At 41.8% G+C, this 18160-nt stretch overlaps 1 protein-coding gene across 2 annotated transcripts in view; it reads left to right on the top strand.

The window, feature by feature from the left end:
- Positions 1-5524: 5524 nt before the first annotated feature.
- The window catches only part of mcf2la (mcf.2 cell line derived transforming sequence-like a), a 32832-nt gene continuing 20196 nt past the window's right edge, over positions 5525-18160 (top strand). For both annotated transcript variants that reach the window (XM_086183064.1, XM_086183146.1), the window contains exon 1: positions 5525-5743. In XM_086183064.1, coding sequence (XP_086039190.1) covers positions 5614-5743 — 130 coding nt within the window. In that variant the 5' untranslated portion in view covers positions 5525-5613. The remainder of the gene's footprint in view (positions 5744-18160) is intronic.

An 18160-nucleotide genomic window follows, 5' to 3' on the forward strand; every position in this document is an offset into this window, starting at 1 on the left:
GGATTTCAGTATGGAGCAATTTTTTCTCGAAGGTTTGTCTGCATAAAAGCAGTGGTGGTATTACAAGAAATTCTGAAACATTATTTAGAAATTAATGATAGCACTGTCATGATAAAAAAAAAAAGGTTATAGAATATGTTAAGTGTAGGCTTTTGCCGGAAAAAAGGGTTCAAAAAAGACAATATAAAAAAATGGTAATATTTTTAAACCTGTTGTCAAGGCTGCCCCGGACCACAAAGACAACGAGACAAAAAAACCCAACACAACTGAAAAACCGGCATGCAGAAGCTATTCAGAAACACAACATATCCTCTACCTGTATGCACCTTTTCAACCTGTCCTTGAACTCACCATGATGACGTAGCAGCGGCGGCAATTAAGACTGTGGAGCTGGTGGAGAAATCGTCGAATTTGACTTCTAAATCAGTTTTTTGTCGTTGTTGTATCAATGTAAAGTCTTTAGACACGGAGACAACGCACCTATTTTTCGGTAGGGAATTCAACTAATTTACACTTCCTTGAACGAAGGTTTGTCACTGAATTAAAATCGAGCTGGGACAAATATTTAGGCCCGCGGAGTTGTCCGTGTATTTTGGTGGTAATCGGGTCGAACCCGTTGCACTAGAATGTCCCTGCTTCTCATTGCTCTAATCTAAATATCTAGGTTAAAATCATCAAATTGAGTTTTGTCTATTGTCTTCAAATGAAACCCGCAAAATCCATTATTTGCTGCCAATTCATCGCTGCCGAGTGTGACCGGGGACATTTAAGTGGGTCAGTTGTGACATAAACGTGAATAAATAAATTGAAATCATCTTGAATCTCCAGCACCGTGCCTACAATAAACCTGTTTGTCATTTATTGCATTTTTAAATTGCATTTAGGCTTTTTTCCCCCCATGCAGTACATGAGAAAACATCATTTTAAGGTGGTGTTCTTTTATAGTGCCTGAACTGAAATCTGCTGACTCTTGATTTGCATGTGTGTTCCGTGTTTTTTTTTTTTTTTTTTTTTTTTTTTTAATTTCCTCTGGACATCCCCCTCCTCGATGCTGCAAACTTGTTGGAAGTGTCACATTGTGCTGCATGAGGAACTGGTCTTTATTTAGCCTGGCATATCACCACGTCACAAGATCCCCATCCATATGACTAAGGGCATGCTGTTCTATTGTCAAAGCAATGAAAGGAGCTACTGTCAGGAGACGGGTAATTGGACTGGGAATTGGACTGAATTTTCTTTGATTGTTCTATGAGAAGAAATCAGCTGTGCGCGCGTGTGTGTCTATTGAATATTGATGCTAAAATGGTTTAAAATGCGTACATTTTCAACCTCGTGGGTCAGATTTGATGCCATACCTAAACCGAACATGTACATCTTTTCAAAGGAATGACAGAATCATGTCTAATCCCCCCCCCCCAAAAAAAAATCACCAAATTTGAAAAGTTAAGAAGGTGTGACAGGAATTTGTTTTGCATGTATTTTCATAAGCTCACACACACACACACACACACACACACACACACACACACACACACACACACATTCTCATATAAGTGGCGGTGCAGCTCAGTTTAGTGAGATAAAATTAGCAGGAGTAATGTTGTTAACACCAGCAAGGACAGAAATGTGTGTTTGGTACACAGAGGTATGGATGTGTTCAGCTCAAGTCCCTTCAGTGCCGTCCCCTCTATTTGTGTGTGTGTGTGTGTGTGTGTGTGTGTGTGTGTTTGTCTTTCTCCAGCCCCTCCCTCTCTTAACTCTGCTGACCAAATTAAATGGCCAGTGCATCAGCCTGCCTTTATTCCCGTTCCGTTCTTTCACCTGAACCCACCGCTGAAGCACTGAAGTGTTACTTTTCCAGGTTTACTCCTAGTAATCTCTAGTACTTTTTTTTTTTTTTTTTTGTGCTGTTGTTGTTTTAGGAGTAGCGTGGTACATGTGAAGAGGAAAGACTGCAGACTTTCAGTGTCCCCGGACCAGAATGGGAGAGAAGCTGTCTGTGCCGGAGGAACTGCAGCAAACGCTTGAGGTGCTGTCGACGATCAGTGGTAGGGGTCCCTGCAGTTCTTTCTACTCTAGGATGCTTGAGGATTTCCTTCTTTTTTCTTTTTTTTTCTTTTAATACACTCTAAGGCTGCTTTGCATGCGTGACAGTTGGTCCAGAGATTAGCAGGTTAGATTCGGAAGAACTGCCACCTTTTTATTGTGGTTTTCATCGTTGACACACGGAACCATTTTTAATGGGTTGAAGTGCCGGTGTGGAACTACTCCCCCCCCCCCCCACACACACACACTTAGTTCAGCTTTTTGATAGAGAAGTTGATCTGTTTGATGCTTTCGCTTTTGTCAGTTTCCTTTTACAGTAGTTGCGTTTCAGTGGATGCTGTCCAGGTAGTCATGAATAACATAAACTGGGCCACTTGATGACATTTTTAGATAATCAGCATGCCTTTACCGTACAGTGTCATTTTTAAAAATGATGCTGCTACTGTCAGTAAATGCCTTAAGGTGCAATTCATCAGCACGTATGCGTTGCTTTTTTTTTGGAAAAGTAAAACTGTTTTTTTGATGATCCGATAAATTTCTGTATTTAAATTTAGAAAATGGCACCAAAAAAAGGTTGTGCTTCATCCGATGCAACAACACGGCATCCCAATATTAGCTTATTGATGCCAGTGTGAGTTTTAGTCAGGTTTTTTTTTTTTTTTTTTTAAATATCTCGTAAAACACGGATGACTGTGACGCAACCTGAGACAACGAATCGTCAGCAGCAGGAGGAAAATTAGCATTAAAAACTCTATCTCTGAAAATATGTCGCTGCTTGTCCAGTTCTCAATCTTGTGTGACTTCAGTGAGAGGGGATGGGAGAATGGAATGGCCCTCAGCGATACTTCCACTCTAATCCTATAGTGCTGCTGCATTCAAAGTCACACATTGCTGATCTTGTGGCAATTTACCCCAGATTTAATGTCCTTTAGGTAGCAGCGCATGGAGCGACAGGTTGTTCCGCGCGCTGTTGGTTCGCTGCGTCTCATCTCATGACTAGACAAACATATGAACAATGCTGAATATATAAATCTAGTGTTCACTTTGAAGGGGGGGGGGGGGGAATTGAGAAAAAGGAACAGAATGACCCAGAATAAATAGATTTAACAGCCATATGAGGGCGCAGGATGAGGAGCAGGAGGGCACAGGTTTTCATCTTTTGGTGGGCGACTCCTTGCTTGACGAATTAATGAATCTAATAATGCCGAGCGCCTCATAATGAGAAGTGCATGACAGCCTGTGTCTGCTACCTTTTCGAAGTAAAAAAAAAAAGGGGGGGGGATGTTTGTGTGATTGTCTGACGATAAATGAGGGGAAGTAAAGGTAATGTGATAGTCTAAAGGAAGGCGAGGGATCTTTTAAGGATGGCAGCAGTGTTATTTTGTGTTCTTCACCAGTCATGCCAGGGAAAGTCTAAACCCAACAATGCCGCGCTCAGAAGACCTTCTGTCAGACAAAATAATCGCTTGAATATTAAAGCAGCATTTACGGAACAACAGCGACCTCTGCTGGTAGAGGTGGTAACATACAGGACTCTGGCTGATTTGCAACTTGGCAGAGTACCGCACTATCGTTGGAAGTGAAGCAGCTGATTTGGAAAAACTTCATGTTTCTCCTGTGACATCCTTCCTGCTTGAGATTCATGTGTTGAAATGCTAACGGCTAGCGCTACACGGAGTGACGAACAGTATCTGGTCTTGGCGCCTCCTCTTAGCTTCCTCCTTAAATGTCCAATTCTTACTGTTGTGACATTTCTGTACCGAGAATTCCCAAGGGAGCCCCTAGTACCTGAAAGCAACACTATAATTTAGGAGAGTCATGCTGGTGAGCTTGAACATGCAGAGCTCGGAGGAGGAATGAAAGCAGCAACGTTTTCCTAATTCACAAGTCACAAGCAAGTTGGTAGAGCATCAAAATTATGCTAAAATGTAAAAAAAATAGCGCACAATTTTTTCCTTAATTTTTCCTAATCATTTTTTCCATGAGTGTTTTTCTCAACACTGCCCCTCTCTTCTGATTAGTTCAATTCCGTTCTTCTCTAATCTCTAAACATGCAGGGTTGTCGTCCGTGCACACACTCCTTAGCATATATTGTGCTTGAATTTGAACAAAATGTGCTAAAGAAAGAAAAACAATAGCATGTCATAAATACACACTTACAATTTTCCTTATCATTCATCCCCCCATCATGACGGACACACCCCCATTTTCCAAGCTTGAATTGAAAAGGGGGGGGGGGTGTCCTAGCCCACCCTCCACCCTTCTCTTCCTCTGATAAACACAGAGCAGACACCAAGTGAGATAATCAAAAGAGCACACGCATATCGAGGAGGGGGAGGTCGACGCAGGCTCCTGGTATGAGACCATGTCTCTTCTGGAGTCGATTCAGGAGGGTCAAGAGGTGTTGATTCGTCTGCTTGAGAATCTCTCCGTATCCATCAGCCTGCTGACCCGACACGCTCATAACATCCGCCGTCGGGTGACTTGGAGAGCAGGTTAGTGCGTGATAGTGGAGGTACAGGTGTGTATTAAGAAGGAACTGTCCGGACATCGATGTGGTGTCTGGTATTTAAATCAGTGCGACAGGATGGCGGGATTTCCTTGTGGTTTCGCCGTCATTGTTCAAAGTGTGTGCGCTTCTGACAAAGTGATATACGGTATTTGGTATTTTATTCACAGGAACACAGGCCTTCTGTAATTTTACTTCTCTGAATGTAGTATTGCTTTAAGCGGCTCTAAGTGATCATAAACTTTATGCCTCAGTAGCAGAAAGGCCAGCTCACCAGGCAGATAGCATGTCGGCAAGCCTTTGCTGTGTCTGTCAACCAGCAGGAAAGCAACATAAATGCGCGCAAACCAGCAAACTAACAGGTGAGTGCACGATTTTCTGCACTTGTTGGGCTGTTTAGGAGAAGCAAATCCAGATTGTATAGTTGTGCATGTCTTGAAACATGAACCCAGCCAGGACAGAGGGACTCATCCTGGTTTGTCGACAGTAAATGGGAGGTTGATTTTTGTACGTGCCTGTTTGAGCGTTCTAACTAAACAAAGTAATCCCTTCAGGCCTGCTTCTGACTCGATGATTAATTTATCAGTGGTACTGGGAATTAAAGCAACAAAAAGCCGTCGTCAAGCTCTGTGAATTCTAGATTGATATGCTTGTCAGTTTCAAGCAGGAAGTGAAGGGCGCAGGAGGAGGGGCTACAGCTGGACTGTGGTCACTTCAGTTTATGAGCTGCAGCACGAGCTGCGGGGATCAGTTTTGCAACCTGCAAAGAAGGTTGCAGACTTTGAATGTGTGCAAAATTACCCCCCCCCCCCCCAAAAAAAAGATATGGTGAAACTTGATCTTTTCACAAAGCAGCCTTTGAGATGTATCAGAGGGATTGCTCATCAGAAATTGGACTGCGGATTGAAACAACAGAAGGGAGGGACTGAAGAAAGAGGAGTGGTGTTTAATCACACAAGAAACTTTGACAGGTGTGTGTGTGTGTGTCTGTGGGAGAGAGACAGAGACAGGGAGAGTGAGGAGAGCTGGATGATGCGGGTTTCTCTCTAACCGTGGAGATGAAGATGCTAAGGGAGGAAGAGGAGAGTAGGATGAAGGGAGGTGCAGGAGGAGAAAGCTTGGTGTGCATCTCACTGGAGGAGATGGAGAGCTACTACAGATACACCCAGTGCTGTCAACAACTGCAGAGTGAGTGTGTGACTGCATGTACGAGCAGATATTTATTGTAGGCAGAGAAATCAAATGTTTAAATAGGCTGTAACCTTTTAAAGGAAAGATTATAAATGACTCCGAGCCTTTTGAATGTCTACGCTTGCTGCTACAGTACATAACATCCTTTTTTTTTTTTGCGTGATTCTTCAATCAGGATCTTAAATTTAATTTTTTTTTTTAATCCACTTTGAATAAGTAGGTCATGAGATTTGTCTGATTTATGCCATTACTCTTGCTACAAACATTCTCCAATCACAAATGCGCTAACTAACACCCTTAAAACATCCTCTTCTGTTGTCATGGTGAGTAAATCCAGCTGTTACAGAGGTTATGTACAGTTTTCACCATTTCTTTCCTTTAAAAAAAAAAAAAAAGTATTCCTCTGGTTTTGTTCATCCCCATTTAAGAGAGAAGAATCTCCAAATCTCTTATTGTCATTCACATGAAGGTTTGTCAGATACAGATATGCAGAAAATGACTATTTCTGCCTGACAATGACTACTTCCCACCTGAATACTAAAAATTCAATGTATATTCTTCCGTGGAGGCTAAAGTACATTCAGAATAGTGATAGTGAAGGCAGTTCTACATCCTTGTTTATTCAAGGTGGTACTATAAACGGTAGTAGAATTACTTGACAGACTGTGTCGCAAGGAGGAGAGGTGTGTTAGCGTCTGCATCAGACTCGTCTGCACGTGTGTGAGGAGGGTTCGATTGTTAGATCTTCCTGACTGTCAGGTCTATTCTGGTCTATTCCGGTCCTCGTGTGCTTTGGTCTGTATTTAGAGATGTTTATTTTCACTGAATCTGTTCAAGAGGCCTGATCAAATCATCCTGACTGCTACTGTATCGGTTGAATACATTTCCTTTCATTTTGAGATATAAACTTACATCTGGCACCTAAATCCTGCCGTTCTTTGCGTATATTCCTAAAGTTGTTGGTAGAAGTTGGAGTATCGCCAGCTTTCAGGGCAGCTTTTCCCCTTCAATTTGTGATTTTTTTTTTTAATCAACACAATATTTTATATAAAATGACTATTTGTGATTCTTTGTTTATATGTAATTTCCTACTTGTGCGATTCGCGTCTAGGTAAAACCTAAATTTGCTCTGCAACGTTGCCGAAATACGATCAAATGAATAGATCCGGATTTAAACGACTGCAACTGATCAGGAGTTCTCCTGCTTTTATTTTGGGAATTAACGTTGATGCACAGTCAGAGTCATAAGGTTTGGCAGCGGTCAGCTGCTCCGAACTTCCCCTGGTGGCCCCCTGAACAAGTCCATCGTGGCTGATGGCAGCCTTCCCTCGACATGCACAGAAACTTCTTCTTTTAGTGTGAATCTCACCAGTGTTGCGGTTTCTGTTTCCCTCGATTATAACTGGGGTTTTTGTATCTTTGTCACACTTCTTCTTTCTCTTGACGTGATCCGATCCTGCCCGTGTGAAAATGTATTGCCTTTTCAAACAAAAGCTATAAGAATCTGATTTTATTTGGCTTGGCTTTACGATGCAGGTATGATTTGGTTACAGATCATGCGGTTTGGCTCATGCATGTCAGTTAAGTGAAAAGATTCAAAAATTAGATGCAAATTGGTTTAAAATGTGAAGGAACCCAAACATCTTACTTTACTGCCAAATATTTGAAGTGTAGCAGGGATGCCAACTATTTTTGGGGGGGGCGGGCAACAATTTTAATGTCTATTTTTACTCCTTTTAATGACTTTTTTTTTTCATTTGTGTGTCTTTTGATGGTTTTATTACAGAACTACACTCACGTCTTTAAATGGGTACTCATCCTCGCTCCCCGCGAGAGGAAAAAAGTCCTGAACCTCAGAGGTGAAGTCGAGCCAAAAACTCACCCGTTATTAAGTGTGATTGAGGCGCAAGTTATCATGGCAGATTTAATTTAGTCCTTAAACTGACGCCGTCAAATCACTCATTATGTTTTCCATTTGCGTGTGGTCAGACGTTGCTCAGACTAAACCACAGAAGAAGAAGTTTATCATATTATAGTGGAGGAATGTCTCCTTTTATGAGCAGCTCGATTGGAGCCTTCTTTCACTCTCCGCTTTCTCCCTGTTTGCGGATGATGCAATGCTGTTATTGTTATTTATACCGACTGGCATTAAAAATGAATATTTTGGGAGGCTTCCGTGCAAAAGAGGTACAGTTTTATCACATGTATGTGGTATTGCAGTTATTTGTGTTCACAGAAGTTTTAGTTATATTTGAATTTTTTTCAGACATGGTCATAATTGCTTGATTTGCCGGCACTGGTCTTTAATTGTTAATTCTTCTACCAGGATCATAATCTAATACAGAAATGTTTCTATTATATGAGACAATAATCTAATATGTTTAATATAATCTGATTCATCAACGTGATAAATTAGGAGAAGCGCTTTGAGGGTTGTAAACAATAAATAATGGACATGTTGTTTCTATTGGAAACAACAGAGATAAGTGACAGATGCTTGTCCATAGGAGGCTTGTCCTGGAATAAATACTAAATCAAGCCAGGAAATGTTGTCATAATCTGAATTCAGACTTTCTCACACCTTCTCGTGTTCTCCTCCATCGTCTCTGCTGCTTGTTTCTGGACTGTGAGTCACTTCTCAATTGGTGTCTTCCTGTTTACGCTAAAGACGTCCAATAGCGTTTGATCCTGGAGCGGAAGGAGTCAATAGGGTTTCGTCTTTGTGACAGATGTGTGTGTGTGTGTGTGTGTGTGTGTGTGTGTGTGTGTGTGTGTGTGTGTGTGAGTGTGTGTGTGTGTGTGTGTGAGAGTGTTATTCTAGCTCTAGTCTGCACCGCATCCCTCACACACAGGTCTCCTTCATATCCCGTGTACACACACACACACACACACACGGTTAAAACATTGAATGATGTGTGAATGGGCACGTGTTTCCATAGGATGCAATGCAGACGTGTGTGTGTTTGTGAGTGTACGTGTGTGTTGTAAATGCACTAACACATTTTTTCTGTTGTAGTTATTGTTTTCAGTCCATGAGAGTCAACAGAACAGCATTAGGGCCACATTTATAATTTTTTGGGGTATTTTGGGGGTTTTGGGTTGTTTTGGGGATTTTTTGAGTAAAATACTTTAATTGGAAGAATTCTACATCAAATGGTAGAATTTGGACTCAGAAATGTTTGATTTTTGTATCTTTTTTTCCCATCGTATTCATACATTTTCCGGGCCTCATCCTCCTCTGTAAATGACTTTATGGGAAGGATTTAAAAAATACATCATTTGAATTATTTCAACCATCATTATTAATTTAAATTTTATTTTGAAATCAACTTTTTTGTTTCATGATAATATATCACACAATATTTGTTGGACAGCTCTGTTGTTTGAGTCTTATTTTGAAAATAGGATATATATACCATATCATTTCAACCCCATATACAGCAGCATCGCAACACTGTCAAATCGTGCTTGTTGAATAGAAATTAAGGGGTTTTATTGCTCCCTGAGTGAAAAGAACATTTAAATGTAAATATTCACGGTGAGACTGAGATCGGGAGTCCAGCAAAGGAAGCTGCTGTCAGAGCTGCTGGTGGACAAACTGCTCCAGACAGGAAATGAACGATTATAAACTCTCTGCCTTTTCCTGTCCTGATGTGCTCTATCATCAGAATCTAACACACACACACACACACATATATATATAGATCCTATGATGTTGACCTGAGAGTCAACTCTTGAATCGCCTCATATTTAAAGCCAGGCTTTTTTTTTTTTTTTTTTGGTTGTTATTTTTAATGTCTGACACGTCTCCTGTTCAGCGTCTTAAGTTTAATGTCTTCATTTGAATTTTAACTGCAGGTCTGAGTTATTAGAGATGAGATGTGACCTTTTTAAATGGCTAAGCATTTTCCCTTTAGATGAGAATGGCCGACCTCTGGGGATGATGATGCTTTACCATCTTTTTGTCCTGTTTCCATTTAATCTTAATGAAACCAGTGAATTAAAACACGTTCCTCACCAGTTAGTTTTTGTTCTGTATCCTCTTTATATAAAATTAACCTGTTTATTGAGTATTAAACTGAAACTTAACAAAGGTATAAAATCCTCACAGTGTACCTTTTGAATTTTAAGGAGCACAAAACTGCTCCGGGCACTTTGAAACTTGGATTTCTTTCTCCAGTCAACCCCTAAAGCATCTCGTGGCTAAATATTGTTCTTCTATGAGCTGTTTGTACTTCCCACTCAGCAACAACCACACCTTGTAAGTGTCAGAGCCTGGGAAGCAGAGACAGCTGTTCATGGAGAAACATTTACACTGAAGCAGTAAAACCTTGCAGGAGGACAGAAAGACTCCTGGCTTTAAGAGCTTTCCTTGTCTTTTGTGTGGAAACAAATGAGAATAGGATACAGGAGAGAACATTATGAATTTCCTAATGTCTTGATTCGATAGAATGCGATATGTGGAGTAAAAAGCTCTAGATATTTTGGTCACCCCTTCAAGAGACGGTATTGTTTTCAAAGGGTTTTTACTTCGTTTTTCCTCATTTATTCTAAAGATGTCGTCATACGAAATACTGCAATGGTATCAGTTAGAAATGAGCATAACAGATCCCCTAGTGAAGTGATCCTGAGGGTCTGTTCACACTGGCACTAGCTCTTGTTTGTGTGTAGCACGCTAGGTCCCCCTGCTGTCTTTAGTGGCACTAGTGTGTGTGTGTGTGTGGGGGGGGTGCGTTTGTGTGTGTGTGTGTGTGTGGGGGGGGGGGGTGCGTTTGTGTGTGTGTGTGTGTATGTGTGTGTGTGTGTGTGTTCACGCATGTGCTACAAAATGAAGGAAGGAAAGATTTTTCTCTGATACGCTTTGAATATATGAGAAAGATGGAAAGTGCATCATTCGTAGCAAAGGAAAATGATGAAAAAAATATTTAAAAACAGATGACTACTTGTTGGCAAGTGGCAAGGTCAGGATGAAATAAGCAAAAAATTGTGTCTTATTTAAAAAAAAAAAATCTCTATTTTTGCACCCACATGAGCACGCACTTTGCTAACTGTTAAATGACACATTTGTTTGCATATACATATGGAACCCTAAATATCTGAGCAACTCAACAGACTTTCATGAGCGCTCTGGCATCAGCATTTTGCTGTCTGCTCATTCATACTGATCAAAACAAAGAAATGTTCACATGAGCTATAATCTTATTCATCAGCTGAAGACCTGTCGATGTATAGATTGATAATGATCCATCATATTTATCATGATTTGCTGTCTCTGGAAAGGGTTTGTAGAAGTGTAGTCGCGTCTACATTCTGTCCTGTGTTGCTCTGCTTGTGAGAACTGTGAAATGTGACTCTGGTGGTGGTGGTGGAGGCGGATCATGTGAAGCTCCTCCTGCTTGTCTATCCCACACAGGGGGAGGGCTGAGGGGTGTGTGAGCTCTGCCGCCACCGACGCTGCCGCTGCTGCACCGCGCGGTGACAGCTCAGTGAGCGGCTGCAGTCCTTCAGCTGCAGCAGAATGGGCTGCTTGAACTTCCACCGCGATGCCCTCTGACAACATGTGGCTGTGTGTTTTAAAGTTGTGTGTGTGGGCCAGTAAATGTGTATGAGGTGTGTGTGTGTGTGGCGGGGTGCATACATGTCCCAGCAAAGTGATGGCTTTGAACCGAGTGTCTCAGCTCTGCCATGATATCACCAGGCTTTGGCTGCAACTGAAGATGATGACAGGTAAAGAAAAGTAAAGCTTGTTTAAGTTTTCACCTGTGTTCATGGGCAACAAAACTGCATGCATGTACGTATCCCACAAAATCTTGCTTTTTATCCGAAGGAGGGACATAGATCCTTATCTGTTGTGGGTTTGAAGAGTTTTCCCTCGATGTCACTTGGAGAAAGCTTCGAGAAGTCAAATGGGTTCTCTGTGGTTCAAGAATATTTATCAGACATTGTTGTAGTCTTCTCTCAACGAGACCTGCAGTTTTACTTACGTGGTTCCCAAGATGGCTTCAGGTCAGACCTGGGCTTGTCAGACAATTGATCCATCACCAGTAAGGCTAATGTGTGAAATAACGCCCAAATAAATGTGAATTATGTACCAGGCCATGCACATTATTCAAAAATAGCCCAAATGGGTGGAAACTGCTCAGTCTGGCAACGCTGGGGCCCAATCAACGAGATGCTTACTCAGTTTTATAAGTTTAGTCCAAGTTTGGAGTTTTAAACCCCCACAGTTGCCACCCCCAGATGAATACTCTGTTGATTGAACTATTACACACCAAAGCCAATTAAGAATGTTTCAGTTTTAAGCTATGTTAAATGGATCTGTCCCAAAATGTATTTCCTTTGGCTCATTCTACATCCTGCAAGTTTCTTTCAAATCAATCAGTCAGTCCCGACAGACAGACAGAAAAACACACTACCTCTCCACACATCAGTTGCCGGGCAAAAAAATGGCAGCTACAGTTGAGGTTGACAATTGAGGTCAAGGGTCAGAACATCCACTAATGCACGAGTCCAAAATGAGCCAAGAATGAACCCCAAGTATCGCTAGACAAACGCACATGCACACAAAGCAAGCTGTTACCAGCTGCACATCAGCTTCACATGGAAAGCAGCAGTATATGAATAAAAATGACTTTTTTTTTATCCACATTGTTTTGTTTTGTTTTGTTTTTTTGGTTTAAATGCCCCAAGACATTTTTCCTGCTGAAAGCATCACCATCCATCAGTTACATAATGCAATCTGTGTGTTTTGTCCTGAGGTGCTATGTGTGTGTGTATTGAAGGAGCGCTCATCCTCTGTACAGTACACAGCCAAGCACGCTGACAGCATGTTAATCACATTCGTCCCATTAACACTGTTTCCTCTTGTCAGTTGGGAGCAACATTGGGACAAAACCCTTTTGAGAGTTTGAATGTCAACATCTCCTCCCCCTTATTTGTGTTTTCCAGCAGTGTGTGTGTGTGTGTGTGTGTGTATGTGTGTGAAGCTCTGTGTGTGTGTATTCATTGCTTGACTTCATCATTTAGTGATGTTTTTGTTTGATATAGTACGCAATGGCTGCTGAGAACTATCCATTATGTTTGTTCTTTCGGGTGTGTGTGTGTGTGTGTGTGTGTGTGTGTGTGTGTGTGGTGTTTGCTTTGCTGGCAGATGGTCATGAGACTATACAAGCTGCTAACACACTCACAGATAAACTCGCAAACTCACACAGACAGTAAGCACCAAGGTATCAACCTTTCCTAACATTGCTTTTTGCCAAGTTAAGATTAGAAGCTGACAAGTCTCAGCTAAGCTCCCGTAATGCAATCTGGAAGTGAATGGGATCAGTGTGTGTGTGTGTGTGTGTGTGTGTGTGTGTGTGTGTGTGTGTGTGTGTGTGTGTGTGTGTCTCAGAGGAATATCTATCTTGCCTTTCTGTATTGGATGTAACAGCAGCCCTGTTGTTGTAAGATACTTTTCATGCAGTTTATTGTCCCCCACAAGAGGCTTATTATCAAGAGCAACAACAAGTAGTGTGTAGAACAACTATGGAGACTGTAAACAAGAGAACAGAGTCAATAAAGGGAGCTAAACTGGATTAAACGGATAGACTGAATGTTTAATTATCCCTAAGGGAGGATGGCAACAAGGAAGTATCATCCGTATTGATTTTTAAAGAACATATTTATCATGCTAATACATCGGTGCTGATATAATGTCAGATTTAGTGGTTTACACACGGAAGAGAAGGATCACTTTCCGTTAAGGGATGCTGACCTTTTGTCATGACCTACTCACCTTTACCGTGGTTAAAAAAGCAGAAGGATACTCTTTCAGTGTATTGGGGTAAAATCACTGTGCGAGCCAAGATAAGAGTGCCCTGAAACAATCTCCTGAAGTCTAGATCCAGTGCACCAAAGGTTCTTCCCATCAACCGAAGTAAACCAATTGCTGCCCCTAATTGGTGGAAGTCCAGTTTGAAAATGAAACAAAGTCGCGCTCGTCCCCGTGATATTATCTTGAGGATCGGGGGCAGTAAAAATGATGAAGCTGTGGGCAGGGATGCGAGGCATATTCACATCCATCTGTCTACTGCCGCTTCCAACCTATATTTCACTGCGATGTAATGGAAATAAACCGATCAAAATAATGCAGAAGTGCTCGCGTTGTCATGCTGAATATTTCAAAAAAGGTTATTGTGCTTTTTCATATCTTTTCACAAGACGACCAAGCAAATAACTTTTAAAATCCTTGTTTTCGGAATGGAATTTGGTTTTGATCATTAACATGGCGTAACTTTCTCGTATTGTAAATAAAAAGTTGGTGCAGCCCGAAGGATTTCAGTGGGTAGATCAAGCCTTTCTCTGTTGACATTATAAAACACCTTCAAGTGCTTTAGGTCTGGGGTTCATTGCATCATTGCACTAAAAGAAACTGTGTCAGTTTCTTTTAGTGCAAGTCCAAACACATCAGCACCATCCCTCTCTTTCTCTCTGTGTATGTAATTTGGCCACTTTTTTTCTCTCCCCACTCTGTCTTTCTAAGTTTTGATGTTTGTCTTTGTTCTCTACAGTGTAATGACTGGTAGCTATAACCAGAGGCAGCTTTAAAAAAAGAAAAAAGAAAAAAAGTTGGCTTTATTCTTAGCTTGGCCGCCTGTTTGCTTCTTTTTTTAATGGTGCAGAGGGAGGAAGGGCGGAGGACTTGGGGAGTTAAACCCATAATATTGTGAGTGCCTACCGTGAATACCCCATCAGCTCGGCGTGTTTAGGTGGTGCCTGAGTCGACCACTCCCATGAAAACACAGGTCTGAACGTTGAGGTGCATTTGTAAGTTGGTTTTTCTTTTCTTAACATTCATACAAATAAGTTTTCTTTCACGGAAAGCTCATCCAGTTGTGTGTTTGTGTGTGTTGTGACGGCAACAAAGACTGCAGACAGTAGCGCGTTGTTTGTTGAGATGATGATGCCACCATCTATTCACTAAGTCAAGCCTGAGGCTATTGTTCTGTATTTCTATCATCACTTTTATTTCAGACGCTCGGCCGTGGACTTGCATGTGGGGAGAAACCACTACGCTGTACCAAAATTACAGGACTCAACCAAGGACAGTTAGGTTGACATGTGAACTGTGCTTTTATGCTTGTTTGTAAAACAGAAATATCGAACGATTCATGAAAGATATCTCAGCATGTATGGTGGTCTGTGACCTAACTGTTAATCTGATTGATGTCAAACGTGTCGGGTGCATTTTTGGGAGTGTATTGCCGATTATGACATCTAGGGCGGAAGAGTCTGAGATGTCAGTCAGAATAACTGTGATGATATACTGGGTGAATGAGTAAAATCAAGTTTTGGACTGAGATGACGGGAGGACACAGATGACGGGCCGGAACCCGGATGGCTTTGAGACCGAATTGACAAAACAGCGATCTGAGAAACCAGAGATAAAAGTCAGAAATCTGAGATAAAAGTCAAACACAACCCCATCGCCCCGAAACAACAGACACTGCATCAGAGAAAGGGGGCGGGGCAGTGAATGACATTGATCACACAACTCAATTCTTCGTTCCTGAATCTGAGCCACAAAACAGGAAAAAATGACCATGCATGAGGTGAAATTGTGTTGATTTCACATTGACATCTGCAGCGTCAGAAGGCCGTTAAGAAGAATTCAACCCCCAGTATGTATATGTTCTAATGTTTATCTGGCTGCAGTTTCCTCAGAGCCCCACTAATTCAAGTTTTGGGGCTGGGCCCACACACACATTCCAGGTCACTGTTGGCCCGGATGGCCCAGTTGTTGTTTGGCATGGAGTGTCCCGTTCTGTGTGTGCGATAGCTGCCCCACGTCAGTGACAGATGGGGTTTTGGTAAACCCTGACTATAATGCCAGATAATAGAGCTTGGATTCCCTCACAGAAGTGTACAATCACAGCTGCAGAGCCGCGGGCAAATCCGCACTTCCCTACATGCGAACACGTGCGCGCACCTAAGCAAGTGTGCAATCTCGCCTTTGGCATTTGATACCAACGCAGCAATTTTTAACGCCCTTTTGACACACACACACACACACACACACACACACACACACACACACACACACACACACACACACACACACACCTCACTCCTTCAACATAGTGCCTCCAAGTCTACATTCCAAGCCAGTCCGGTCCATTTGGTACATGCCAGCAGCAGCAGGTGAAGACCAGGGTGCTGCGCGTCTGTCTCCTGTGGGCATTTATGAATGGCCCCCATAAAGATCCATCCATATCAACATTCTAAGACAGCAGATTTGTGCCGCAGAAGCAGAACCTGGTGGAGAAACTTGGATACTTAGAGACAAGTGTGATTCAGAAGCATAAAGTGATGCATTCGTGCTAATAAGCCATTCGCCAGAGAAATTATGGAACTGCCTGGATCCAAATTTGAAGATTGATTTTTCAGTGTTAATTCATTCTTCATTGTGTGCACTGGAGTGCGTACTGGGAAGAGTGGGTTAGTCTGGTTATCTAATGGAGTTATGAGAGAGTCACAGCAGTTTATGTGAACCTGTTTTTTTTTTTCTCTCTCTGATAAAATTATAATAACCTCCAAACTACTTTTGAAGTACCTCTGTTTTACTGCACGGTGTACTTCTGCGTGTGTGTGTGTGTGTGTGTGTTTGCACGCTGTAGCCAACATCAGAGAGCGTTCCAACTTCCTGTGGCTTTGGACTTTGACCATCACCAGCACTGGCAGCCATGGAACAGCTGGCTGCTGTGTTTGAACTGACATTGTGTGTTTAAGGGGGGAAACAAACCACAACAGACCTGTAGCAACTCAACCACGGAACAAATGAGAGGATGTGTGTGTGTCTGTGTCTGTGTTTTTGTGATCAACCAAATATTAACTGAATGAAATGAGGCTGCGTTGTGCAAAATGCAAGGAAGTTCATGCATTCGACCACTTCATCAAAATTGTTATTTTACACACAGACAAAGCAGTTTTGCAGTTATTTATTTTGCATCTGGACAGTGTAGACTTGTTGTTGACCCCCCCTACCATGGAGGAAAACACCTCCACGGTATCAGCTAGCTCCAGGCCAACACATTAAATATGTAGGCATGTGTAAAGAAACCCTGTCCTCCATTTTATTTTGAGACAAGAGCACCTCTACACTCCTTTTTTTTTCCGACTGCCTCATTCCCCTCCTCCTCCTCCTCCTCTTCATCTTGACTATCTTTTCACCTCTCTTAATCCAGGACTTATTTTTTTCCCACCCCCCACCCCACTCGTACGAGTGTGAATCGGCTCCCCGTGCATCCCTGCAATTATGGTCTAATACTATATTTTAATCCTACAAAGAACACTGTTATATTGGGGCATAATGAAGAAAGTTTTGGATTAATTAAACGCAGATGAAAGATTTACAGGAAGTTTTTTTTGGCTTATGTGTCATTTTACCCCAGTTAAGCTCCTAAAAAGGATGAATGGAGGGGTCTCAAGCTTGGGGGGAAGGGTAAAAAGAAGGCGGGGGACATTCTTTCTGGGCCCCCCATAATCACTATTTGGCTGCAGTGCCCCAGTTCCAGTCAGTGTTGTGTGGTGGGGAAAAGGGTTCACTTGCAGCTTGGGCGCTATAGTTTAATTTCATTCATTCGACTGAGGACAAAGCGGAGACATTCAGCTGCACGACGCCTGCATGTCTGATTGGTCTGCATCGTAGACGCACGGGGTTTGTGCAGGTTCGCTGAAAATCATGCAGAATTTTTTTCTTTTTCTATCTTCTTTGACTTCTTATATTATTTTTTTCTCTCCTAGAGTTGATTGAGTGGCTGATCTGTCATACACACACACACACGATTGATTCCTTATTTCAGCACATTGATATAAACACAATAAATGATACATCATATTCAAGTTTGCAGATTGTTTTTTTCTATATTATATAGATAAAATCCCCATGCGAACACAGAACCTCCAAGCTCCTTCTCGTGAAGCTAGAAATATTTAGCAAACATGTAAAGGACATATATTTATACATTCTGAAACATGATGGAAAGCGGTCGTCTAAAAGCGCCATTAAACACATTTTCAGCCTGATGCCATGCCAACCTGCTGGTTGTGTCTACGTTACAACAATAGAGCGGAGCAGCTGTTACTCAAATGCAGCCTGTCATTTTCTTGGCTGGGGAAAAAAAAAACAACAACAACAAAAAAAACTTTTGCCCCTACGATGATGCTGTTACAGCTTCTTTTTGAGCTGTGTTTAAAACTTCTCCTGCGGTTGTCTGCAGGAAATCTGGGGAAACCAAAAAGAGATAAAGAAAGTGCCTCCAGATGAGAGATTATTGCTGTACCACAATCTAAATGGGATGATTACTGAGTGCTTGCCAAGATTTAAGCTGCTTTTATTTTGAAATCATCTCCATAAATGTGCAGTTTTTAGTC

This window comes from Aulostomus chinensis, chromosome 1 (genome assembly GCF_037954235.1).
Source record: "Aulostomus chinensis isolate RoL2024-O1b breed Wild chromosome 1, RoL_Achi_v1.0, whole genome shotgun sequence".
Taxonomy (NCBI): Eukaryota; Metazoa; Chordata; class Actinopteri; order Syngnathiformes; family Aulostomidae; genus Aulostomus; species Aulostomus chinensis.